At 38.5% G+C, this 27936-nt stretch overlaps 1 protein-coding gene across 2 annotated transcripts in view; it reads right to left on the reverse strand.

Moving 5' to 3' along the window:
• Positions 1 to 27936, reverse strand: part of LOC132156297 (voltage-dependent calcium channel subunit alpha-2/delta-1-like) — a 97904-nt gene that overhangs the window by 6021 nt on the left and 63947 nt on the right. For both annotated transcript variants that reach the window (XM_059565240.1, XM_059565239.1), the window contains 16 exons: positions 24127 to 24198; positions 23982 to 24043; positions 23805 to 23881; positions 9621 to 9681; positions 9223 to 9320; positions 8091 to 8172; positions 7456 to 7518; positions 5448 to 5551; positions 4838 to 4924; positions 4227 to 4294; positions 4000 to 4038; positions 3827 to 3898; positions 3568 to 3720; positions 3014 to 3066; positions 2868 to 2923; positions 2061 to 2187 (listed from right to left, as the gene is read on the reverse strand). In XM_059565240.1, the coding sequence (XP_059421223.1) occupies positions 2061 to 2187; positions 2868 to 2923; positions 3014 to 3066; positions 3568 to 3720; positions 3827 to 3898; positions 4000 to 4038; positions 4227 to 4294; positions 4838 to 4924; positions 5448 to 5551; positions 7456 to 7518; positions 8091 to 8172; positions 9223 to 9320; positions 9621 to 9681; positions 23805 to 23881; positions 23982 to 24043; positions 24127 to 24198 (1274 nt within the window). The remainder of the gene's footprint in view (positions 1 to 2060; positions 2188 to 2867; positions 2924 to 3013; positions 3067 to 3567; positions 3721 to 3826; positions 3899 to 3999; positions 4039 to 4226; positions 4295 to 4837; positions 4925 to 5447; positions 5552 to 7455; positions 7519 to 8090; positions 8173 to 9222; positions 9321 to 9620; positions 9682 to 23804; positions 23882 to 23981; positions 24044 to 24126; positions 24199 to 27936) is intronic.

A 27936-nucleotide genomic window follows, 5' to 3' on the forward strand; every position in this document is an offset into this window, starting at 1 on the left:
CTAGAAGTCTTGGAGTTATGATTGATGATCAGCTGACTTTCTCAGACCACATTGCTAAAACTGTACGATCCTGCAGATTTGCTTTATTCATCATCAAGAAGATCAAGCCCTTTCTTTTGGAACATGCTGCACAACTCCTTGTTCAAGCTCTTGTTCTGTCCAGACTGGACTATTGCAATCCCCTCTTGGCAGGTTTTCCAGCCAATTCTATCAAACCTTTACAATTAATTCAGAACACGCCAGCAAGATTAATTTTTAATGAGCCAAAAAGAATACACGTCACACCTCTGTTTATCAATTTGCACTGGCTTCCAATAGCTGCTCGCATAAAATTCAAGGCATTGATGTTTGCCTACAAAACTACCACTGGCTCTGCACCCATTTAACTAAATTTGTTACTTCAGACTTATGTGCCCTCTAGAAGCTTGCATTCTGCAAGTGAACGTCCGCTTGATTGTGCCATCCCAAAAAAGCACAAAGTCACTTTTACGGACTTTTAAATTAAATGTTCCGTCCTGGTGGAATGACCTCCCCAACTCAATCCGAGCAGCTGAGTCCTTAGCCATCTTCAAGAATCGGCTTAAAACACATCTCTTCCATCTTTATTTTACCCTCTTACTTAAACACTCACTATTCTAATTCTATTCTTAAAAAAAAACAATAATAATCTAACTACCTTACTAATCTTTTTGTATTCTATTTTCTTTTCATTTATTATGCAATTGTATGTGTGTGTATGTGTAAAGACCTCTAAAACTAGCTTGCTCTATTCTTTTTTTTTATTCTATGTTTTCTTTTTATTTATTATATTATTTAAAATCCCATTCTACGTGTACTGTGTTAACCTAACTGAGACTTGTTATAGCACTTATATATCATTGCTCTTTTTGTTGTTTTTGATTGCTTCCACTGTCCTCATCTGTAAACATTAATGTCACAAATGGTTCTATTTCAAATAAATGCTTTTCACATTTAAATATATTAAAATATTGTATTTATTTTAAACAACAAATATTGTAGTTATTTTAAACAACAAATATTGTAGTTATTTTAAATATATTTAAATTTAAGTTATTTTAAATTGTGATAATATTTTTAAAAATATTTAATATTATTGACATCACATTATTGAATCTATTGACACTTCTTGCAGTTTATCAGTCGGCTGAGGCTTTTTATTTTTTGCCTAAGGTCTTAATTCAGTATCAATACCATGGGACCAGAGGAATGTAATGTCAGCCAAAATGTAAGTAATGATTCAGACCTAATGTATGTAGGCAGTAGACAGCAAGGCAGCTCAGTAGGTTTTAAAACAGAGGCATTATATAACCTTTGAGGTGAGTGTGTTAAAAAAAATATATTTATATCCGTAGTGCTGAAAGAAGACAAGCAGACCTTAGATAACCAATGCAAAAATCGAAATAAATATGAAGTCTAATTTGCTGTAGTCTCCTTGATGTTCTGTTTAAGACATACTTTCACTGGCAATTCCTGCAGTCCTCTCATCGGTACATGCGTTCCTTTAGCCTGAGCTGGTGTTGATGTCTCAAAGACCAAGTTCTCAAAGATTGAATTACATATGCCGAAGCTCAGGTCTCGAGCTCCTGAGATCTCACAAATGGATTTCTCTTTATGGATCTTGTTAAACTTTACATGTCTAAAGTAGTTAACATGGAAGAAAAACTATCAAACGCAGAGTCACACGTGGGGCTCGTAAAAGAGGCATAGAGTTTCTGTCGGGCCGAGCGCCCCCACCCACCCCAACACGTTTCGCTTTAGCGGTGTAACATTAAACAGCACGGCCGGTGGGATTTATGGCCGGCTGGACGTCGGACGGATTGGGGGAACGAGGGAGCGGGCAGAGGGGATGGAAAGAAAAAGAAGGAAAACTGAGCTGCTCGATCCTTGGAGAGATGTCTTACCAGGATGAGCAATTATCCAGGAAGAGACAGAAAGACAGTGCTGACATCATCTGCACATGCTCACACGCACTCCCACACACACGGACTGAGGGAATGCGGATGGATTTATGCGCATACAAACATAAAAACAGTCCTCACCTGGAGCAGTTTCCACAGTCCATAGCTCCAGAGAAAGATTTGTTCTCGTTCTCAAAGAAATACTGAGTCTGTTCGGTGATACAGCTCTCTTTGGAGAACGCATCTGAGAGGTCATCCTCCGAATACACTGCAAACACACAAATACACAAGCAACACACTGTATGTCAAAACACACACGTAAATAACAGCTTAACAGTATGCATGAAATCAATTTACATTTTGCTTCATTTAAAATATAAAGTTCACTTTGACACAAGTTTGTTTATAGTCTCTTTATGACAAAAATTATGTATAATATTATTATAAATTAAATATTATATAAATATATTGTAAATGTTACATATATATATACACACACATATATATATATATATATATATATATATATATATATATATATATATATTTATAATATATTTATATTTATATAAATTATACTGTATATATATATATATATATATACACACACTGTGTATATACGGTATGTATATATCATTTTATTCTAAATTATATATTAATACTGCATTTATATAATTACTTATATACTATATATATTTATATACACACACATTATACACACACACACACAAACACAAATACATTACATTACAACACTAGAAAAAAATATATTTTATTTATATATTTTTTGGTTGAAAGGGTTTAAAGTAGAATTAAAAAGTTGAAAATTTCTTGATTAATAAATAAATAAATAAATAAATAAATAAAGTTTCTTGCTTTAAAAAACCCAAAGTTCCATGAATGCAAATAGAAGTGCCAGAATTTCTGGGTTTTGTTTCTGAAACATACCTGTTCCCACTATATTTGGGAGAGTCAGACTGAGAAGTAGCTGCTGCAGGACTGACCTAAAAGGAAGAAACAAATGAGAACATCCACCTCATCATGCAATCCTTCACCCTTTTATTTCTCAGCGAGTGGTGTCCATTTCTTCTTACCAGACCACAGTGGAGGCCCACCAGCCTACAGTCAGCATATCCGTGATTGTTGGCTGTCAAAAAACAAACAGTGAAAGTGACGTGACATACAGTCAAGTATGGTGACCCATACTCAGAATTCATGCTCTGCATTTAACCCATCCAAAGTGCACATACACAGCAGTGAACACACACACACACACACACTGTGAACACACACCAGGAGCAGTGGGTAGCCATTTATGCTGCGTCGCCCGGGGAGCAGTTGGGGGTTCAGTGCCTTGCTCAAGGGCACCTAAGTCATGGTATTGCTGGCCCAGGACTCGAACCCACAACCCTAGGGTTAGGAGTCATACTCTCTAACCACTAGGCCACAACTTCCCACGCACAAACATACAAATATATATGTATTCAGACACTCAATTCAAAATTTGGACTTTGTTTCCTAATTTCAGAAATCCACCACAAACCCTGCAGTGCATTGATGGTTTTCTGAAGCTGACAATAAAAAGTTCTTGTTGAAGGTTCTCCTATTGATCTGAAACCCTTTTTTAGTAGGACCAATTCAACTTTACCACGTATACAGAGCGGGGTCCGGCAGCAGCTTTAGTTTCTCTCTCCGGGTCGCAGACAGATTGGTAATCGTAGGTTTTATTAAAGGAGAACAGTGAGGTGTTGACCAGAGTAATCATCAGAACAGGGTCCACTTCACCAAAGAACTGACCTATCTGAAACATCAGAGTGCAAAGATGTTTGAAAAGAAACTGCTTCTTTATGTGATTGTCAGCACACAGTACCGCTGGACCTGGCATTAACCTTGTAAATATATTCTACCTGTGTGATATATTCATCTTGATTGGACATGAGCAGAAAGCCGCCATCATCCAGAATCACGCAGTCCACTTGCTGAGGAGTAAAACCAGCCATTCATCAGAAACCGAGAGTGAAAGCAGCTTTAGATAAGTGGCTGCAGAGATCAGAGCAGCATGAAGCAGTCAGCACCCTACCTTATCATTTCTGAGGCACCCGCAGATCTCATCCTTGCACTACGGAGAGGAAATTATGTGAGGAGAGAAGTGAGAATTCATGAAACAAGCCTTCTACAATGTTTATTAGAGCGAGTCAATTCATCTCCGCTCTCAGATGGCAATATCGGCCTATCTAGAGAGGCTGTGTTTGTGACTAAACAGCTTCCACATGTGCCGATAAGGAAATGGGAGTCATTTCTGCTTACATTTTTCTTGGTGGTAGCATTTATGAAGCTGTTCATCCAGGCCGTTACGTTGAGTTTGACTCCCACCACTGTATGACAACATAAAACACACACTGTCAGTGTGTTGAATGATTTCAATGATTTCAATGTGTTGAAATCGTACTCGCGTTAGGAAAAAAAAACATATAAAGAAAGATGATGAGACAAACTGAGACCCTGATGAACACAAAGCTCTGAAATTAATTCATGTAGAGGATGACCAAATAATGACCAAATATGATATATTTGAATATATCATAACATTTAATTTATTCATATTAGCCTTCAGTCTTCAGTGTCAGTTTCAGAAATCATTCTAAATAGCTGATTTGGGGCTCAGGAAACTTATAAGTGTTTAAAAAGATGATTTGTGGAAACTGATAGGTTTTTTTTTTTTGATGAATAGAAGTTAAAAAGTACAACTTTAATTTGAGATAGAAAATATTTTGCAACATTATAGAATGCCTTCACTGTCACGTCTGGCCAATTTAATGCATCCTTGATGAATGAAAGTATTAATAAAAAAATAAAATAAAATCATACTGACCCCAAACTTTTGAAAAGTAATGTAGCTGAACTTTTTAAGAGCTCACCAGCAGGTTTGAGTCTTGCTCCATTAATGTCCAAGTCCACTGCTTTACTGACAAGGATACCAGACTCAAAACCAGACTCTCTGCTCTCTGTTCCAAAGGAAAATACAACACAAATGCAGAACAATAAAATGCATTTAATTTCAGATTGGTCCTCTTTGCTTATTTAAACTAATCCAAACTGGCATGGTTTAAGTATCCAAATGCAATTCTTCTGGAAACACCTGCCAAGGTAGACATGTTACATCTCAAATCAAAATGTTTGCGAGATCTACGGTATAAGGGTTTCAGTCTGCTTTCACCATTAGCTTAAATGGTAAAACCTTCCATAAATACAAGGACCAGGTGTTCCCCTGGGGTTGCATTTTGGCACATGGGTGCTTCTAGTTCGTCTGTGTATTAGTCCTGCAGACCACACGTGCATGAATGTGAGGTAGTCTCAATGAATGGTAATCCCCCAGTAATATAAGCTTACGCGACCTTGGCAGTAGATCTGTAGGTACGCATTTCAAGTAGATCAACAGCTGTCTTTGTAAAGCAGTGTGACAAAGTGAGCACACGTCCATCCAAATGTAATAGAGGGGATGTGTACTGTGTAGTGTGTGTTTCTTACTGTTGATGAATGGGGCGGTGAAAATGTATACGTCATTGTCCAAACTCCTTTTGTAAAAACTTGAGTCATAGGTCTCAGAGTTTTCAACCCATTCTTCCCCAGCACTGAAAAAAGATTGAGAGAAAGACTTAAATTAAAAGGCATTTCAAACAAAATGATGAAATAAATAATATATAAATAATTTAATGATCAAACTCAAGAATGAATGAAAAAAAAATCCTACAGGAATCAAACAGCAAATGTATGGTTTTCATTAGAAAAAGGCACCAGGTTTTTTATCTTTATAGTGTAATGAAATCATTTAAGAATGAATACACAAAAATGTCTACTTTAATGTGTTTGTTCACTTTTCATGTACATATACTGCAAAAAGAAATAAAATTTAAATATAACTGTAAATTAGGTTTCTAAGGCTCACATAAAAGAAATAAAAATACATAAAATAAAAAAAATTAATAGAGCTGCAAGCAGAAATTAAGGGGCCAAACACAACAGAGGTAAAATGAAGAGCTAAAGAGCTGTCTTTAATTAATCCGTAAAGTCCAGGGTTCTCCAGCCCTGCTTCTGTAGAGCTACTTTGCTGGAGACTTAAGTTTCAACCCTGCTTCAACACACCTGTCTGTAACCCTGAACACCTTGCTTATCTGGTTCAGGTGTGTTTGATATGGCTTGAAGCTGAACTCTGCAGTATGGTAGCTCTCCAGGAGCAGGTTTGGAGACCCCTGTTCAAGACATCTGTTGATACAGAATTTTACAACTAAACTCAAAATGGCTGATACCCAAAAAGGCCAAAACAAGAAAAATAGGTATCGTTTGATTCGATATGCCATTCAGAATCTAACAAGAACAGACTTAGGATTTTTGGCCAAACAGTTCAGAAGTTATAAGCTTTATATATATATCTTTTGACTAGTAGGTGGTGCTGTGCCGAAACTACTTATGTGCCCTCAGGTCATGCTTGTTATAACCCATACCAAGTTTGGTCAGAATCCGCTAAAGTGTCGCAGAGATACAGCCTCAAGTCTATTTTTGCACAAACTGTGTCAAATTTGTTAACGCACTTTTCGAAAACGGCTTGGTAATTCAAAAAGCTTTTGATAAGTTTTTGTCAGAATCCTCTGAAGATGATATGAGCCAATTCCAGTGAAAATTGGACATACCATCTAGGACGAGTTTGAAAAAGTAGATTTTTCTGAAAATTCAAAATTGAAATTACATTTTTGGTATGCGTTCAACTCGGTATGAGCCAAGGAATCATAGAAACAAAGAATTTTGCTTTTAGACTTTATGGTTCTAGCAGAAACATGAATGCAAATTGGCCTGTTGGTGGAATTAGGTATAAGAGCTTGAATTAGAGACTCCAAATTTGCTGTGGTTAATGAAGAGACTGTTGCCCTATCTGTAGGAAAAAAATCATAACTTTCCTGGAAACAGTTCTATAAGATTCATAACAATACGCTAAAGCTACAATACGCTACAAAATTTTAAATGGTCCATGCTCAAAATAGCTGACATAGGAAACCTATGTATCATTTGATTCAGTATGCCGATGATGATTGGCAGCATGTACATGCTGACCTATGCCAGAAAATGCAAGCAAATAATAGCTGGGGCCGAGAAGTTACAAAAGAGTGTTTTGTTTTTAGAACCGAGGTGAGTAAATATGAATTGTGAATAAGTGCACCATTATAGCTTCTTAAACAACATCCTGCTGTTTTACACCACCAGGGCAAGTTTATGAACTCAAGCACTCACTGTTATAGATTTATGCTAATAAAGACAGGAGAAAGAGAGCAAGAGCTGCACATGGCTCCCATAAGAATTGTCAAAAGAGTCACTCTGTACCAGAAACATCCTCTCTCACTCTTTCTTTTGGTCTCAACCACAGACCCCTGCGGGGCTTGCCGACAGAGGAAAGATTGTAAAGAATTTAGCATCTCTCAAACATGCATGCACACATGGGGATGGAGAAGTGCACATATTTCACACAACTGTGAATGGAATTTACCTTTTAGGATACACACGTGTAATGCCTCCATCTGTAGCCACAAACCGGGCCAAAACTCCATCTCTAAAAAAAAAAAAAAAAAAACACCTCAGTATGTTTAGCATGTAGTTTAGAATGTTCCCAAAGACCACAAACAGAAACCAAACAACTTTGACACCTGTGAGTGTTTTGTTTAGGTATTCTAGCCTTGTACTTTAAATTCAATCACTTCAACATTCAGAGTAACCATTAACACATTCATCCTATAAATAAATAAATAATATAAATAAATAAATAACATAGGCCTAATGTGATATTGGGTCATTCTTCAATGTAAACATTTTATTGAAACACCATTTGTTTAATTGGAAACAGTTTTGAAATGTGTCATATGCATTGTGTATTGTTTTTGGACTCCCACATGGTCGGGTTCTTTAATCCTGGTTGTAATTGCTAGACTCTAAAAGTTTGCTTTTGACAATAAGACAGCAGTCTTATTCATGTCAGGACTTTAAATGGAGCTTTGTGTTCAGCAGCTTTATGAAGGCGTCTCTCTGGCCTGCAGAGATCTTTGTACTTGAAAACTCAAGACATTTTACACAGACGAAGATGATTGTTTTACATTGTTCCATGTGTGTGTTTTGCTCTAATCTTACACATTCTGATCCTTCCAGACTTTGACGAGGTCTGCCGTGAGACCGGCATCCAGCAGCAACCGGTTTACAAGAGTGAGATTACCTGAACAATACAGACAAAGTTTTTATAATCGATAGTTTTGAATTATGTCGTGGAAAACAGGATTTTCCCATGCTCGAACTCCAACCCCTGTTGACCCAAAAATTTGGAAACCAACTGCAAAACTGCAGAAATCTTCATTTACACAATTGTTGAGACAATTGAAACTAGAAAAATGAAAACAGAAATTGTTTGTCAGTTTGGTGTATATGAATATATTTTGGTCTGTAGCTAATCATAATAAAACATTAACATTAATAATAATAATAATAATAATAATAATAATAGTAATCTTATCTTATAAAACATCTTATAATTATCACAACAAAATTTACTGATGAGCCAGAATTTTCTTTGGAGCAGAAAACCTTTACAAGCATTACATAGACAAAGGAAATTTTTCTAATAAATAAAGATATGGTCCTTTAAATTTAAAAGCAACAACTTGATGACAAAATCCTTCCATACTTCTCAGGAGAAAAATAATGCCTATTTAGCAAAGATCTTTGGGTGTGTGAGTGCTGTAGCGATAGCATCTCTTTATAGAAAACAGTGAGTCACGATGGGTAAGAAGATTAGGATGACAGTGCTAGAGTCATTACAGATCAATTACAGTGTGATTAAACCGAGCACTGGCAGGGGTCACCTTCTCAGACAGCAGGACCGCCACACACGCTGACATCATTTGAGTGGGAATCAACCTGAGTCAGCCACTTAAAGAGAGTAATCTGAGCCCTCTTACCTCTGATATTACTACATCATTTTTCTAAAATAACCACAGTGGTTTGTTTTTGCAAAGGATAGTGCTATACAAGGGGCTGAAAAGTATTGGAAACTTTGAATATTTTAATATCACTGCAAAAATTACTCAGAAAACATTATTTTTGCTTTTGGAAGGCTGACCAAATAAGGGGAAAATAAATAAATAAATAAAGCAAGTAAGCACAGCTTATATTCATCACACAAGAAAAGGAAGGTCAAGTTGAGGTTATTGTATTGTGGGCCATACTCATATGCTCTCAGACGGATAAATGTGTTGAGGTTTGCACTCACACAGAGAACGATTTGAAGTTTTCCTGTCAATGTACTCATTGAAGTCCACCAAAAATTGGGTGTTGTTGGATGAGACTTTAAGGTCCTTGCAGTATTCCCTAAAAGAAAGAAATAAAATAAAATAATACAAAAACTAAATAAATAAAACAATCTGACAATCAGACAATCTGTCTGATGACCACAGTGAGACCTGTGTATTCATTTCACCAAACATATTTGCTGCTGCTGTGTTTGTGGGATCCATTGTTAATAGGAGTGAAATGTGGGTCTGAAGGTGTGAATTTATAGGCCTTGAAAGACCAATGGGGTCTAGATACAGTGAGTCCATAAACATGTCACTTCTAAACCCTGTGGGAGGTCTGCCATTTCTGCTCCATGTGTGTGTGTGTGTGTGTTACCTGGGTGCAATAAAGGTGTACCCATATTCCTCAAATTTCTCCTGCTTCATGGTTTCAAAGGCTACAGAAAGAGAGAGAGAGAGAGAGAGAGAGAGAGAGATTTAAAGACATCTGTAGACAGAGCATACTGAAAATATTACTATAGAGTAATATTACTATATATATTACTATACCATCGTTTCATTACAATTTCACCAAGTTAGGCACATCAACCATAACTCCTTCAAAAACAACTAGAAGCCTTGGAGTTATGATTGATGATCAGCTGACTTTCTCAGACCACATTGCTAAAACTGTCCGATCCTGCAGATTTGCTTTATTCAACATCAAGAAGATCAAGCCCTTTCTTTCGGGAACATGCTGCACAACTCCTTGTTCAAGCTCTTGTTCTGTCCAGGCTGGACTATTGCAGTGCTTTCTTGGCAGGTCTTCCAACCAGTTTGATCAAACTTTTACAATTATTCCAGAACTTGACAGCAAGATTAATTTTTAATGAGCCAAAAAGAATACACGTCACACCTCTGTTTATCAATTTGCACTGGCTTCCAATAGCTGCTCGCATAAAATTCAAGGTATTGATGTTTGCCTACAAAACTACCACTGGCTCTGCACCCATTTACCTAAATTTGTTACTTCAGACTTACAGTATGTGCCCTCTAGAAGCGTGCACTCTGCAAGTGAATGTCGCTTGATTGTGCCATCCCAAAGAAGCACAAAGTCACTTTTATGGACTTTCAAATTAAATGTTCCCTCCTGGTGGAATGACCTCCCCAACTCAATCCGAGCAGCTGAGTCCTTAGCCATCTTCAAGAATCGGCTTAAAACACATCTCTTCCATCTTTATTTGACCCTCTAACTTTAACACTCACTATTCTAATTCTATTCTTAAAAAAAAAAAATCTAACTACCTTTATAATCTTTTTGTATTCTAATTTCTTTGCATTTATTATGCAATTGTGTGTGTGTGTGTGTGTATGTGTGTGTGTGTGTGTGTAAAGACCTCTAACACTAGCTTGCTCTATTCTTTTTTTATTCTATCTGTTTTCTTTTTCTTTTTTCTTTTTATTTATTATATTATTTAAAAGCCCATGCTACGTGTACTGTGTTAAGCTAACTGAGACTTGTTATAGCACTTATATATCATTGCTCTTTGTTGTTTTTGATTGCTTCCACTGTCCTCATTTCTAAGTCGCTTTGGATAAAAGCATCTGCTAAATGAATAAATGTAAATGTAAATGTATAGAGATTAGAGTTGTATAGTTTGAAGTGGAATACAAGCAAATATGGCATAACAAAATGTTCATTTCATTTCATTGTATGTGTTCCTCTCGACTGCTTTAATTAAATTTTACTAGTCTTTCCCTGCTGTTAAAACACACATAAAACTAGTTTAAACTAGTCTTCAGTTGATCTAGCCGAACTGGTCTTCAGTTTATCTAGCTGGTATCCACAGCCCCAAACCTTCTAAAACCAGTCAATAGTCAGCATGCAAGACTAACAAAGACCATCAAACCATTTTAGGCTGGTTTAAAATAATTTTTTCAACAGAGATATAACATGTATCATCACTGCAGCTGCCATGTCAATTTTTTTTTTTGTTATCTGTATCAGCTTTGTCCATTGAAAACCCTATATGGGTCATTTAAACCAAACATTTATTAGAGAAGACACTCACATGCTAATAAAAATAAAATAAAATTCAGCATCGCGTTAGTTCAAGCAGGCTACATCAGTCAAGCTGTCCCTGACGTATACCAATCCAGCATTGGCACCTGTCACATTATCCTATTTAAATTCCCATTCTTCAGCATCTCTTCCATCGCATCGCTGCTTGCAAACTAAACTATTGCAGCATGTTTCAGAAAACTTATTGATTATTGAATGCTCTTTTAACCCATATCGCTGTGTATATTGTCTTGTCTGCTAATTGTAATATATATATATATATATATATATATATATATATATATATATATATATATATATATATACAGGTGCTGGTCATATAATTTGAAATCAATTTGAATCAAATCAATTTGAATCAAAAAGTTGATTTATTTCACTAATTACATTCAAAAAGTGAAACTTGTATATTATATTCATTCATTATACAATCACTGATATATTTCAAATGTTTATTTCTTTTAATTTTTATGTTTATAACTGACAACTAAGGAAAATCCCAAATTCAGTATCTCAGAAAATTAGAATATTGTGAAAAGGTTCAAAATTGAAGACACCTGGTGCCACACACTAATCAGCTAATTAATCAAAACACCTGCAAAGCCTTTAAATGGTCTCTCAGTCTAGTTCTGTAGGCTACGCAATCATGGGGAAGACTGCTGACTTGACAGTTGCCCAAGGAGGGCAAGACACAAAATGTCACTGCAAAAGAGGCTGGCTGTTCACGGAGCTCTGTGTCCAAGCACATTAATAGAGAGGCAAAGGGAAGGAAAAGATGTGGTAGAAAAAAAAGTGTACAAGCAATAGAGATAACCACACCCTGGAGAGGATTGTGAAACAAAACCCATTCAAAAATGTGCGGGAGACTCACAAAGAGTGAACTGCAGCTGGAGTCAGTGCTTCAAGAACCACTACGCACAGACATATGCAAGACATGGGTTTTAGCTGTAGCATTCCTTGTGTCAAGCCACTCTTGAACAACAGACAGCATCAGAAGCATATAAAGACAAAAAGGACTGGACTGCTGCTGAGTGGTCCAAAGTTATGTTCTCTGATGAAAGTAAATTTTGCATTTCATATGGAAATCAGGGTCCCAGAGTCTGGAGGAAGAGAGGAGAGGCACACAATCCATGTTGCTTGAGGTCCAGTGTAAAGTTTCCGCAGTCAGTGATGGTTTGGGGTGCCATGTCATCTGCTGGTGTTGGTCCACTGTGTTTTCTGAGGTCCAAGGTCAACACAGCCGTATACCAGGAAGTTTTAGAGCACTTCATGCTCCTGCTGCTGACCAACTTTATGAAGATGCAGATTTCATCTTTCAACAGGACTTGGCACCTGCACACAGTCTCAAAGCTACCAGTATCTGGTTTAAGGACCATGGTATCCCTGTTCTTAATTGGCCAGCAAACCCACCTGACCTTAACCCCATAGGTATTGTGAAGAGGAAGACGCATTATGCCAGACTCAAGAATGCAGAAGAGCTGAAGGCAACTATCAGAGCAACCTGGGCTCTCATAACACCTGAGCAGTGCCACTGACTGATCGACTCCATGCCACGCCGCATTGCTGCAGTAATTCAGGCAAAAGGAGCCCCAACTAAGTATTGAGCGCTATACATGCTCATACTTTTCATTTTTATACTTTTTAGCTGGCCAAGTTTTCTAAAAATCCTTTCTTTGTATTGGTCTTAAGTGATATTCAAATTTTCTGAGATACTGAATTTGAGATTTTCCTTAGTTGTCAGTTCTAAACATAAAAATTAAAAGAAATAAACATTTTAAATATATCAGTCTGTGTGTAATGAATGAATATAATATATAAGTTAAACTTTTTGAAAGTAATTAGTGAAATAAATAAACTTTTTGATGATATTCTAATTACATGACCAGCACCTATATATATATATTACATTTATTTTAACTTGATGGTGAAATTGTGATGAAACGATGGTATAGTAATATATATATTACATATCTTTTATCCAAAGCGACTTACAAATGAGGATAGTGGAAGCAATCAAAAACAACAAAAAGATCCATGTTTTATAGCTCCTGCAAATGATGCAAAACTACTAGCATCATTATATATATACAGTACAGACCAAAAGTTTGGACACACCTTCTCATTCAAATAGTTTTCTTTATTTTCATGACTATGAAAATTGTAGATTCACACTGAAGGCATCAAAACTATGAATTAACACATGTGGAATTATATATGGAATTATATACATAAAAAAAGTGTGAAACAACTGAAAATATGTCATATACTAGGTTCTTCAAAGTAGCCACCTTTTGCTTTGATTACTGCTTTGCACACTCTTGGCATTCTCTTGATGAGCTTCAAGAGGTAGTCACCTGAAATGGTCTTCCAACAGTCTGGAGCAACACACAGAGCATCTAGAGCATGTAATGGCTCTGAGGACATGCCGATAGTTAGTTGGGGGTAACTAAAACCAGTCAACAGAACAGCACAGGAGACCACCAAACCACTTTAAGCTGGTTTAAGTATTGTATTGCGGCCTAGTAAGTCTAGTTATCCATTGTCCACTGAAAAACCTGCTTTACAGGAGAAGCTGGCATGCACGTTAAGCAAACAAAAGTCATAATTAACAGCATGCAGAATGATTGCAGTGTTTACAGTTAAAAAAAGTGATATGAAATTCATGAAGGTCAGAGAAGAGAAGGGTGCAGTACTTGCCCTTGTTCCCTGTGGATGAAAATCCAACCAATCAAAAGACAAAGAGAAAGACAGTCCATCACAGTACCAAAAGACATCCAACATTGTAAACGGGATACTCTGGTAAAAAGCATTTAATATAAAACATGCTCATGAGGGATGATGGCGGTTTCAAATTAAGCGAAATCCTGGACACACAACAAAGACATGAGTTTGAGATTACAGACGTGAAGAAATGGATGCACACAGTTCTTTCCATTCAACACAGAGAGTTACGAGAGGAGCAAGTGGAAAGTTTGGCAGGCATGGTAAAATAATTCTGATGCTTGATGAAAACATCAAATGACATGATCGTTGAACAAATTGGCATATGGTATTCACGGTCAGCAAAAAAAGGGTCATCCAGTGTTTAGTGAAGTCACATCAGACTCTCTTTGTACATCAAAGGTGCACACGCAATCAGTCATTGATGTGAGCCAGTAGATCATCTCATAGGCCAAAACAGAACCAGACCATCTCAGCATACAGGAGAAGCTGATTTGCCTAGAATCTTCCGGACTCCACTTTCACCAAGCCAAACAAAGAATTAACCCTAATCTTTTATGTTAGAACAATGAAAATTGACTGCGATCGTAATAAAATCACTATAAACAAAAGAGCTAGACAAAACAACTCAAACAGCTGGTCCTAATATATTCTTGAGAACTGATGGCTTGCTTTGCGAACACAACATTTTGTTCATGGCTGATGTTCGAGACAGTTACTTTAGAAAATTGCTTAATCTAATATAAAGATTAATCACTAGAGGGTCAAAAGAAATAAAGTAGTGCTAGATGCAAATTGCATACTTTCACTAGAGCCATGAGATGCCATGCATTAGAAAATTTACTGGGTTAAGGTGTACATTTATTGGCTAATTTAAAACAGCTTTGAATGTAGCTCATCGGAATGGATATTAGAGCCAGAAATAGTCATGTTTTATTTTTTAAGCGTTCATCAAGTCTGGAGTTTATGTTCAACACTAATTAAACACACCAGAGCAAGCAAATCAAGATTTTTAGGATTACAAGAAGTTATTATAGGCAGATGATGTTGATCAGGGTTGGTGCTAAACTCTCCAAGGCCAGATTTGAAGAACTCTGTTTTACATTTTCAAGTGATGCACTTGATGTCAGGGAAACACACGGATTCAATTTGCAGGTACAACTCAAATTTATTTAAAGTCTCAAGCACCCCTCAGCTGAAGCCGAGATTAGGGGAAGGATAAGGGGTACAGTCACATGAGCCTTCAGCCCCTCCACCAGGCAAGGTAATTGAGGACCAGGGCACACAGTCCCAGCGTCAGAGCCGATGCAACGTCAGACGGAGTACAGCACAGAGGGGCCAATCGTCATTACTGACACAACGTCAGAGCTGAGAGTCTCTTGTAGGGCGCTGAGTATTCTGGCGATATCAGGGCAGGAACAGAAGACTGCAGAAACAGGAGGCTGAGAGCAAGCACCAGAAAAGGTGAACAGAAATCACTAGACTGAACTTGGAGCCTAAGAAGACACGACAAGACTAACTATAGGTCACAAAGTGTAGCTCATTACACCACAACGGTCGGACACCAGACTACACACGAGGGGAGCTTAAAAAGAGGAAGAGTTAAGGAATAAACAAGTCACAGGTGTGACAGCAGCTGAGGTAGAAATTAGGATAACGATGGGGAGGGAGTGGCAAAGACAACGAGCACATGGTGAACTGTCAAACACAACAAAAACCTGCTGATCAGACCGAAGTCATGACACTTGAAGGTTATTCTTAGGATTTTCAAGTATTAAACTTTGGTTGTATTACATTTATTTTATTTTATTTTTTAACCATATTTCTAAGTAATATGACTAAAGATTTCTGCTTGGCATATGACAAAAAGGGCAAAACAATTTCACTGGAAGAAAGAGGGACCACAGCCATCTAGAAACCAGAATATCATATACCCTTGATGGCAGGTAAGATCTTGACTTGGGCTACTACTATTTACTAATTAAATAGGGACCATGGTTCAAATAAATATAGAAGTTTTAAACCTGGAAGATGTATCACAGAATTAGTGCTGTTATTGTTAACAATAAATAAATAAATAAATAAATAATATATATATATATATATATATATATATATATAGCTGATAAAAGACAGGGATGCTGGCTTGATATGGTCTGTGCAGGCTACGCATCTGCTCCAAATTTGCCATCAATATAATTAGCACCATGTCGAATTCTTTTCTTCTCAAACCAGTGCTCTGGCATCTCTGATCTACAACAAAAACTTTCCACGGCAGCAAATAGTCTCAGTCTTGTTTTCCAGTACAAACATCAAAACATTCTTAAATGAACATACAATTTCTTGAGAAGATATTGTCGTTTTTTTGTTTTTTTGTTATTTATTTATTTTTTTAAATGTAGTGAGGTTTTGCTTTAAACAACAATATTTCAATATACAAATATTTTTCAAATTTGCAATTTTAGAAAATTTGTTTTAAACTGAGGTAATTTTGATAATTTTTTTTTAGAAATCAAGACAATATTTTGTCATGTTGGTTCAAGTAAATGTATCAATGTATGACAAACACAACAAAAATCCTGAGTAAAACCCAGCTTACACCAAGAACGATAACTATATTAGCGTCCACACAAACCAATGGCTGGTATATATTTAATATTAAACCATTTTAACTAGCCTATACTTTCTATTAATTAAAAAATAAGAATAATAATAAGAATTATTATTAGTAGTATTAGTATTATTATATAGACAAAAAATAATAAATGTAATTTTTGCAAAATTATCGTCTCTAGTGCTATTTTTTTCTCGCTAGTTTATGAATGGATTTTCTGAGGGTATGTGACAATGTTTTCAAGCTGCTGTCTTTCTGTGGCTGAAACAATCATTGAATGACTACATGATTACAACATGCCCTCGGATGTTCATTCATGTTTATTTTGTGCTAATTAGAATGCACTCCCTCTTCGCATGAACTGAAGCAAAGCAGAAGCACATGCCTCTAAAGAGCTCCACAACTGTATTTATCATTTGAAATTCTTAATAAAAATAATAGAATTTGAATGCTGAGACTTTGTTTCCTATTATCAAAAAAAACCTGCTCTGTCTTTTCTGTCAGCACGTTGTCCGTGTCCTCTTTGCTCGCAGTGTTTTTCATTCCATAAAAAATGAACACGTGGCATGAAGTTATGCGTTTGTTAGTTAGCTGAGGCTGGAAGGTACACCGGATGAGATGAAGCATGATGCAGCACACCAGATGCGTTCAATATTGAGCTCAAGGCTAAAATAACTGCTACTTTCAGTATGATTAAATAAAGGAAAGTTAAGTAGTAGCATATTAAAATTTGGGGTGGCACCCCTCCGGCTCCACCACTGACACCAAGAGATGATATAATGTTACGTCTTTCACCATTTTGGGAAGTATTGCAATGCATATGCACACTTTCCCCTAAGCGTAAAAAATGCTTTTTATGTCCAATATGTTCTTGGATACTCTCCAAAATGGCGGAAAACGTTGAAGAATGGGAGAGTTGAGCCAACTAATGTCACATGGACTGTTTTACCTATGTAGAAAAACGACAAATTTCAACCATGGTTGACAATAAAGATGTATTTTTATTGTATTGTATTGTATTGTATTTACCACATTTCTGGACCTGGGAACATTTCGGTTGAATTGCGTTTCTGTCTATTTAATCAAAAATATCTTAATTTTTGTTCCGAAGATGAACGAAGGTCTTACAGGTTTTTTCTTCTACATTTAAAATGATTTTCAAAACTACTGTATATCTTTCGTTATTGTTAAAGTTATCAGCCTTGGTGTGAACGTGCCTTAAGAAAATCATTTTTTGCAGTGTTGAGTACCTGGTGACACACACATGTGAGGCTAATCATGTAGAAACATCCACAACTTGTAAGATCCAGGCAAGTCCAGGGCCTGCCAGGTCCAAGCACCCGGGTCCATCATCACAGTTTTCCGTTACAACCAGCCATAAGGACCCGTCCCTCGAGAGAACTCCACATTCCACCTGTTCTTCTCATTATTTGCTCTACATGGCTCCCAAAAGCCACACTTCTCTGGTTCTGCCTTTCTGAAGTTTACATTTGGCTTTCGGCTTTGGTCATACAAGCCCTGTGGAGCTCCCAGAGTGCAGAGTCGGGCACCTAAGGTCTCCGGGAGCACTCTGAAGACCACTGCAAAACCTGACCCCTGCGCTGCTGCCTCTTTCCCCTTTCTCAATAACCATATGGACCTGCCTCTTTACGAGCCTGTAAACCTATCCCAGAATCCTTTAAATGGAGAGAGAGGGAATAAGAGGAGGAAGAGCGAGAAACAGATACCACATCTCACACATATCTGCATTAGCACTCGCCAGGATACAGAAATATCAGTTTTAGCACATTATAACACACACCTGAACATGCTTGCACATAATAAATTAGATGCACAATTATAACTGGCATACAAAATATCAAATTTCTGTGACTGCTTGTGCGGTGAGAGTTTGCACAAGTAGCTGATTGTTACTGCTTACAAGCCACAATATGACCTTCTGTGGCCCCTTCCAGTCTTCAAAACCTGCTTTACTCATTGTTTCACAAGCTAAAATTTCCTTTGTTGGCTTTCTTACTTGTAATGACTCAAGTTAAAGCTATGTGATCTTACAAAGCACTGTTATGCTAAAATAATTATGCTGATGAACAGTGAGAAGGGGGAAATAGCTTCTGGCTCGGAGCTCTGCATTCTAATATGATCCTTCTACACACATAGCCTCAGTGCAGTGTTGTAAGGATAAAAATAATAATTCATTTCATACTCCTTCACACTACAGGTCTATATAAGAAAACAAATGGCTTGTTGTGGAGAGGTGTGCTATTGCTTTTCAAAGCTATTAAGGTTTTTTTTTTATTAAAAAAAAAACATAATTAAAAGAGTGACCTGTGTCATACTGTATCTAGGGAATTTAATATAATTGAGACTTGTTGGTAGCGTCCAACCAACCAAATACATAAACACACTGTATATACAGAAAAGCACTGCAAATCCTCACAACACAAATAAATAACCAAACCAAATCTTTGATTGTGTTGTGAGAATTTGAACAGTTTTTTTTTTTTTTTTTCTATTGGCATGTGTTTTTTTCATTTGCAGCGAGTTGAGCTCTCTTGACTACCATACATATGTGCGCATGCATGTTTTGTCACGGCAGGGATCCAATGAGGCACGGAGATAGAACCAATTGCAGATAAGTCTTTATTCAAGGGTTAATCCAAAAGAATAACAGTCCAGGCAGGGGTCGAAACCAAAACATCCATCCAAACATAAACAGAACAAGAACAAGAACAAGAAGACAAGGCACGGGCAAGACAGATTGACGGACATGAATTCACAACGACTCCGTGACACATACTAAGACAGACCGGGTTATGTACACAAGGAGAGACAAATGCTAATGGGAAACTGACAGGGTGTGATGATAGGTAATTAGTGACAGCTGGGTGCAATAATTAAGCAGGGACGTGATGAATGTGATTAATGAAGTGAAAGACACCCAGGGAACACAACCCAGACACTGTGACAGTACCCCCCCCTCTACGGAGCGGCTCCCAGACGCTCCACGACAAGACACAACACAGAGACAAGGAGGGAGGCGGACAGGTGGAGGCTCAGGGGGAGGGACGGAGGGCCAGGCTAACAGAGGGGAACCGACAGAAAACAACAGAAAACGAAAAACCTAAGTCCATGAAGGACTTCACGTGGCGCCCACCAGGGCGGAACAGAAGACCACCACAACCGTGTGGTCAAGGCGGAAACCCTCCAGGGTGGAGCAGAAGACCACCACAACCGTGTGGTCAGGGCGGAAGCCCCCCAGGGCGCAGCAGAAGACCACCACACCCCTGTGGTCAAGGCGGAAACCATCCAGGGCGGGGCAGACGACCACCACAACCCTGTGGTCAAGGCGGAAGCCCCCCAGGGCGGAGCAGAAGACCACCACAACCTTGTGGTCGAGGCCAGAGTTCCCCAGGGCGGAGCAGAAGCCCACCACTTCCGTGCGGCCGGATCAACGGGAGGACGAGACTCTGGTAATTCCATGGTGTCTCTACTGGACTCCAGAAGATCGGTGCTGACCTGGCTCTGCTCATGAAGATTATTGGTGACTTGCATCTGTTCATGAAGGTCCCCGGTGACTTGACTCAGTCCATGAAGGTCCCCGGTGACTTGACTCAGTCCATGAAGGTCCCCGGTGACTTGACTCAGTCCTTGAAGATCACCGGTGACTTGACTCAGTCCTTGAAGATCACCGGTGACTTGACTTGACTCTGGAGGATCAGCGGTGACTAGCCCGGACTCTGGAGGATCAGCGGTGACTAGCCCTGACTCTGGAGGATCAGCGGTGACTAGCCCTGACTCTGGAGGATCAGCGGTGACTAGCCCTGACTCTGGAGGATCAGCGGTGACTAGCCCTGACTCTGGAGGATCAGCGGTGACTAGCCCTGACTCTGGAGGATCAGCGGTGACTAGCCCTGACTCTGGAGGGTTCACTGGCACCTGACTCGACTCTGGAGGGTCAACTGGCACCTGACTCGACTCTGGAGGGTCAACTGGCACCTGACTCGACTCTGGAGGGTCAACTGGCACCTGACTCGACTCTGGAGGGTCAACTGGAACCTGACGCGACTCTGGAGGGTCAACTGGAACCTGACTCGACTCTGGAGGGTCAACTAGAACCTGACTCGACTCCGGAGGGTCAGCTGAGACTCTCATCCTGTACAGCAGGGCTGGGCAAGCAGCCATCTTGGGCCATGACTCTGGACAGGCGGCCATCTGTACTGTGGTGCTGGGCTGGCGGCCATCTGGGGTTGTGGCGCTGAACCGGTGGCCAATGTGGGCATTGGCGCTGGGCTGGCGGCCATCTTGTACTGTGGCTCTGGACCGGTGGCCAATTTGGGCATTGGCGCTGGGTTAGCGGCCATCTTGTGCTGTGTCGCTGGACTGACGGCCATCTTGGGCTGTGGCGCTGGAACGGTGGCCAATTTGGGCATTGGCGCTGGGTTAGCGGCCATCTTGTGCTGTGGCGCTTGGCTGGTAGCCATCCTGGGCAGTTGTGCTGGACTGACGGCCATCTTGGGTTGTGGCGCTTGGCTGGTTGCCATCCTGGGCAGTGGTGCTGGGCTGACGACCACCCCGCCGGAAGAGACAGGAGTGGGTGGGGCATCCCACAGAAGCCGATGCTGCAAATAGTACACAAACTCCCAGAACTCCAAAGTTTCTAAATGCGCCATCTCCTCCTGAGAAACTGGATCATCCAGCCCGCTGTTAAAATAATCTTTAAGGGCTGCGTCATTGTATCCCATGCCCTCGGCCAGGGACCAGAACACCTGTGCCAGGGCACCCACCTCATTGCCCTCTTGGCGGAGGGTGATCAACTTCAGATACTTCACCCTCCGCTCCGCCATCCTGGCTGGGGAGCAGGAAAAAGACATACCGCTGGTTCCTTGCATGACGGAGTCGTTCTGTTACGGCAGGCATCTAATGAGGCACGGAGATAGCACCAATTGCCAAGTCTTTATGCAAGGGTTAATCCAAAAGAATAACAGTCCAGGCAGGGGTCGAAACCAAAACATCCATCCAAACAAGAACAAGAACAAGAACAAGAACAAGAACAAGAACAAGAACAAAAGGCACGGGCAAGACAGATTGACGGACATGAATTCACAACGACTCCGTGACACATACTAAGACAGACCGGGTTATATACACAAGGAGAGACAAATGCTAATGGGAAACTGACAGGGTGTGATGATGGGTAATTAGTGACAGCTGGGTGCAATAATTAAGCAGGGACGTGATGAATGTGATTAATGAAGTGAAAGACACCGTGGGAAAAGAGGACATCTAGTGGACACCCAGGGAACACAACCCAGACACTGTGACATGTTTAGACAAGCACCAAACATTGTTTAATAATTGACAGGTGTTACACAAACCATGCATTAAAAATATATAGGCTACTAAATTAAACCACCAAGTTAAGCATAGAAAATAAATACTAAATAAATCTAAGATAAATCAACCTGTCCTCCAACCAATACGCTTGTATAGGTCGTTTGTCCAAATCCCTGAAATACGACCCATCAGAGCGTATACTACAATTGTGCCCCTATCGGCAAAAGGTCTTTTTCATTTTAATGTTTTGTACTCTTTTATTTGCCCTCTGGTTTGCGTTTTGTGTAGCTCAGTTAGTAGATTATTGCGTTATACCTTGATATGTAATCATGCTATCATGGGATCGATCTCAGGGAACGGACGTGCACGAAAATGTATATGCTCAATAAATCTTAATTTAGCATGATTTCTGTGAGGGTTAGGAATAGGGGTGGGGTTAGGTGTGGTCATTCGAACGAATAAGCCACCTAGTAAAATATGTAGGAAATACTGTGAGATCGGTGTAAAACGGCCACACATTGCATTTAAATAAACGTGCGTTTTGATTGGTAATGACGTTATACATTAATTCATGATGACAGACGCAACGCGATACTGTCATTATTTTTACGCCTGCTAGAGGGCGCTTAACTTAAAAACATAAATATAGATCGTAATAAATGCTTGCACAAACAACCTATATGGTCGTTTTTTGTTGGAGGACAGGCTCAGATACATATATGTTAATAATTTCAATAAAACTGGCTAAAATAAGGAGAATAGACAGGAAGGAACTGTAAAAGACACTGAGATTTGCCCTATTGTGCTGTGCCATTTAAAGATATAACGATAGAAAGGATGGATCATAGAAAGATTTCTAAAAAAGTATCTTTCACACGTGCATTTATTTAGAATAAATGTGCATGTGTGCAGGTTTGTCTGGTAATGTACAGTATCGTCGTTGGTTTAAGAAACAGTTCAACTACAAAAAAAAAGAGAGCGAGAGAAATATAGTCACTAGTTACTCACCATTATGACATTTTTAATAAAAAACATGTTTTGATTAATGAAAGAATCATTTTTTTGCTACAGTTCTTTCAGAGTCTGATCTGTTTCTCGAATTCACCTGACTGATTTGAATGCCTAGGAGTCATTTAGACTACATATAATCATATAGTGATATTTTAGGTACTATAAACATTAGTTATATGAAAAGGAGCAACAGTATATAACAGTATATAGGTTTTGGAATGAGAAGATAAAGTCAATTTTCATGCAATCTTCCTTTAAGGAATGTTCTGGCTTATGTACAAGTTAAGCTCTATCGACACCATCTGTCAATTACCACGGAAATAGAAGTCTATGGAGCAATGAGATATGATTCTAAATCATTTTCAACTCATCTGCTAAACTGACAGCAAGCTACAATGCCATTGATAGAGATCAACCTGGAATATTCCTCCAAATGAGCTGAGCGCCTGTGTATCACACAGATCTGGACCTCTGCAGCACTTGTCCAGAGGGGAGGGAACGTTCGCAGTTTCTCTTCCCAGCCGGGGCCCCTGTGTGCTAGGGAGAGTCAGATCAAACGCCTGGCTACACTGCTCAGGATGGGTGGAGACCAGCTGGACCTCAGTTTAATACAGAGAGCAGCCCTGACAATCGAGGTCACACACACAAACAGGCAGAACTCTCTCATGAGCCGACAAAAAATATTTGCAAGCAGTCTCAATTATTTCATAAAACAATAGCTTTGCATGCCGAAGGCTCTATCCGATCTTTAATAAATGATAGTGTGTTTGTTTAACATGGGGAGCTGGTTTGAGTGTCTTGGGCGAGCAGACAGTACTCACACATGGCTTGTTTTATAGTGTCCCCCAGGTTTGCCTCGATGTAATTCAGACTGTATTCAGGCAAAACCAAGGCCAGGCTGCAGAACACCCACACACAAAGGAAAAAGACAACGTGTTTTATACACACAAATATTTAAGAGAGTTCTGAAACACTTTGAATAGGTAAAGCCAACAAACCTGTAGTCTGTCCCGTTAACCGGCGCCCAGGTGTACGTCCTGATTCCTCGATCAATGTATCTCTGATATTGTGAATAAAATGTAGAAGTAAAGCAAAAATAGGCAAAATATGATGCAGAAGAAAAACTATAGAAGAGCTACACACCTCATCTTGAGATTTAACAAGCGTGTCTATTGTTTTCTCCCCAGGGTCTCTGTCAATCATCAGAGTCCGTATCTGAGAAAGCGAGAGAGATCAGAATAATCAGTGTTAACTATAGTAATGACTTGAACCTCCGTTGTACTTTGACTTTTACACTCGTACTACAGTGGCTACGTTTACATGCACACTTCTGAATTAATTATGATTGATGAATTTGATTGTAGTGTTTACATGAACGCTAAATAAAGTGATCGGGTTGATGTGCGGGTTTATATGTCACAAGCTACAAATCGGAATATTTTTTGTGCACACTGCTCAAATAGGGAAAGTGAAAAGTGAAAGTGACATAGATAATATAGAGTTTTTCTAACTGTTTGCACATAATAACCACTCTCCTACACGGTTTTTTTATTTGTTTTAATATTTCCCCCTTTTATGGATAAATATACATATAACCCGCTGTATGGAAGCACATGGGTAGCGATATTCAATTTGGAATGTAATATGCAAAATGACAATTCAATATGTAAAATGACAATGCATTTCTGTATTTACATTTTCATTTTCCAATACATTTGTGCAACGTTTGGTGCAAAATGAAAATGAAAATTATATTACATAATTTTCATTTGCCATTTCATACACCAGTTTTAATATGCAAAATGAAAACTAATTTTAACGCTTTATAAGTTGCAAAATTAAAATGAAAATGTATTACAGAAATGATTAGATATGTATAACATGTTCAAGCAAAAACTGTGGCAAAATGATCATTTAAATGCTATTTTTCTTAAATGCATTAACACTCACAGTCAAGACACTTACGATTGCATTTTCATTCAGTGTCCCGCAATGAATGTAGCAAAATTCAATGTGCACATTGAAAATGCATTCCGAGCCGATCACGTGTCCGCCCCCTCGCGCCATGTCAATCACTGCGTGAACAAGGCGGGGCTTGTAGAAGGTCAGAGACTCAAATCTCAAGAAGAGGATTCAAGTGAGAGAACATGGACAAGACCGTTGGTCCGTGTACGTTTTGATCATTTCGGCTTATGGCTTCAATATTTCATTCGCACTTGTGGGCGGGGCTGAAACGCTGCTTTCATCTGATTGGTCGAATGGCTCAACCTTCAACTCGGTCTTTTCATTCTTTCAGGCAGAATAAGAGTCAGTGCGAGTGAAGCACTGTAATGTCTGAAACCACCTCTCACTGTAAATTAACATAATATTTGAATCAGATGTAGCTGGGCACATAATTCGTGTTGCTGAGATCTGCAACTACTAGGTTGTAGTATTGTATGAATATTGTCCCACTGATAAATACAGTGCAAATAGTTCTGTCTCTTTGGATAAAAGTGAAGTGGAAATAAAAATCAATAATAGACTGAACAGTTCCATGTCTGTAACATTTACTACTCTCATCTTTTAAGTCATAAGGCACTAGGTATGTGTGTGTGACATTAATAAATAATTGTAAAAATTAATATTGTTACATTTCTGAAATAAAAATAGTAAAATTAGCTCTATGCTGCTCAGTGCTCCTGTAGCCTACCCCAGAGTGCCCTCTCGCGGCTGTAGACGGTAATGTTTTCTCTTGGTTCTGAATAAATGCGAATTATATATGTTTTTTTCCTCGTCATGACGTATTTTTGGACTGATGCAACTTATACCAAAAATACTGGTAACATTATTATTATTATTTATTATGAGAGTAACTGACACAGACTAGAACTTTAATGTTTCACCAAATTCAGCTCAGATCTTGAGACTCGTCTGACTCGTGTTGCTGTATAACTGGCCAGACTTACCTACCCAAAAAATCCTATTTAATTTTATTTCATAAATTTAACTATATTTATTTCCACTTCACTGTTATCCAAGGAGACAGAACTATTTGCACTGTTTTTATCAGTGGGACAATATTTATACAATACTATAACCTAGAAATAATTAACAGGGTCTCTTGCAAGTCGCAGCAGCACGAATTATGTGGCCAGCATCATCTGATTCAAATATTATTCTAATTAACAGTGAGCGGTGGTTTCAGACATTACAGTGCTTCACTCGCACTGACTCTTATTCTGCCTGAAAGAATGGAAAGACCGAGCTGAAGCTGGAGCGATTCGACCAATCAGATGAAAGGAGCGTTTCAGCTCCGCCCACAAGTGTGAATGTAATATTGAAGCCATAAGCCGAAATGATCAAAACATACACGGACCAACGGTCTTGTCCATGTTCTTTCACTTGAATCCTCTTCTTGAGATTTGAGTCTCTGACCTTCTACAAGCCCCGCCTTGTTCACGCAGTGATTGACATGGTGGGAGGGGGCGGACACGTGATCGACTCGGAATGCATTTTCAATGTGCACATTGAATTTTGCTACATTCATTGCGGGACACTGAATGAAAATGCAATCGTAAGTGTCTTGACTGTGAGTGTTAATGCATTTAAGAAAAATAGCATTTAAATGATAATTTTGCCACAGTTTTTGCTTGAACATATGTTAGACATATCTAATAATTTCTGTAATACATTTTCATTTTCATTTTGCAACTTATAAAGCGTTAAAATTAGTATTCATTTTACATATTAAAACTGGTGTATGAAATGGCAAATGAAAATTATGTAATTTAATTTTCATTTTCATTTTGCACCAAACGTATTGGAAAATGTAAATGTAAATACAGAAATGCATTGCCATTTTACATATTGCATTGTCATTTTGCATATTACATTGCAAATTGAATATCGCTACCCATGTGCTTCCATACCGCTGTGCTGTGCTGCTCATATTTATCACGTAAAAAAGCCCCTTCCCGCACCTGAAAAGGGGTTGCCTTTCGATGAGCCTCCAAAACAAGGCTGTCCTGCTCACTTCACAGTTGCCGAGTGAAAGGAGAGTTTTATAATGAGAGGACACACATTTATACAACACTTTATTCAAAAGGAAGAGCCGCTTGTTCCGTGCGTCAAACGTCATTACGTTATTACTGCGTCATTGCACATGCGCAGTCCTTTCAATTTTGTGGTTCATTCCGATTGAGTGTTTACATGCATGCTCAATCGTATTAAAAGAGGAATAAACCACTGCCTTCAGTCCAATCGAAATTTCATTCGGATCGAGCTCAATCGATCGATTAAGGCATTTATATGAACGTTTTTCAGTCCGATTGAGCCGTCAATCCGATTACAAACGCATTATTTGGGGGCATGTAAACGTGGCCACTAGTGTTGGGTAAATTACTCTAAAAAAAGTAAATTATTACATAGCTACTACTTATCTTAGTGTATCATTGCAATTAGATTACTGCACTAATTACTCTCTATAAAAAGTATTGCATTACTTTTTACAAATTACTTTCTAAGTTCCACATCAACGTTGACCAGTAGAACAATACAAGGATAGATATGAAACTGCTGTGTTAATTCTTTCAAATTCTATAAAAATTATCCTTGAACTGACCAAAGTATTTAAAGGGAGAAAGTTACATTAAAAACATTAATTTTAACATTAGATACATTTTTATGTTAAATCCACTATTGTTTTAAATAGAATTTTAGTAATGTATAACACCCATCACTGCTCCTAAAGTAATTTTTTAATCCACAAACGCATTTCATTTTGTGCAAAAAAAAAAAAAAAAGCCTCAGTGACTTGTGTGGTCAGGCATTGTTAACTGCTATCATAAATCACTACTATCTAAGCTAACTATGCATCCCTTTTTTAGCACATGTTCTGTAACCTAAATGTAAGCATTTGTAAGTATTGAAGCACCATACTGCAAGTGTTTGCACATGAAATCAAAGCCTCTC

This window comes from Carassius carassius, chromosome 13 (genome assembly GCF_963082965.1).
Source record: "Carassius carassius chromosome 13, fCarCar2.1, whole genome shotgun sequence".
Classification (NCBI taxonomy): domain Eukaryota; kingdom Metazoa; phylum Chordata; class Actinopteri; order Cypriniformes; family Cyprinidae; genus Carassius; species Carassius carassius.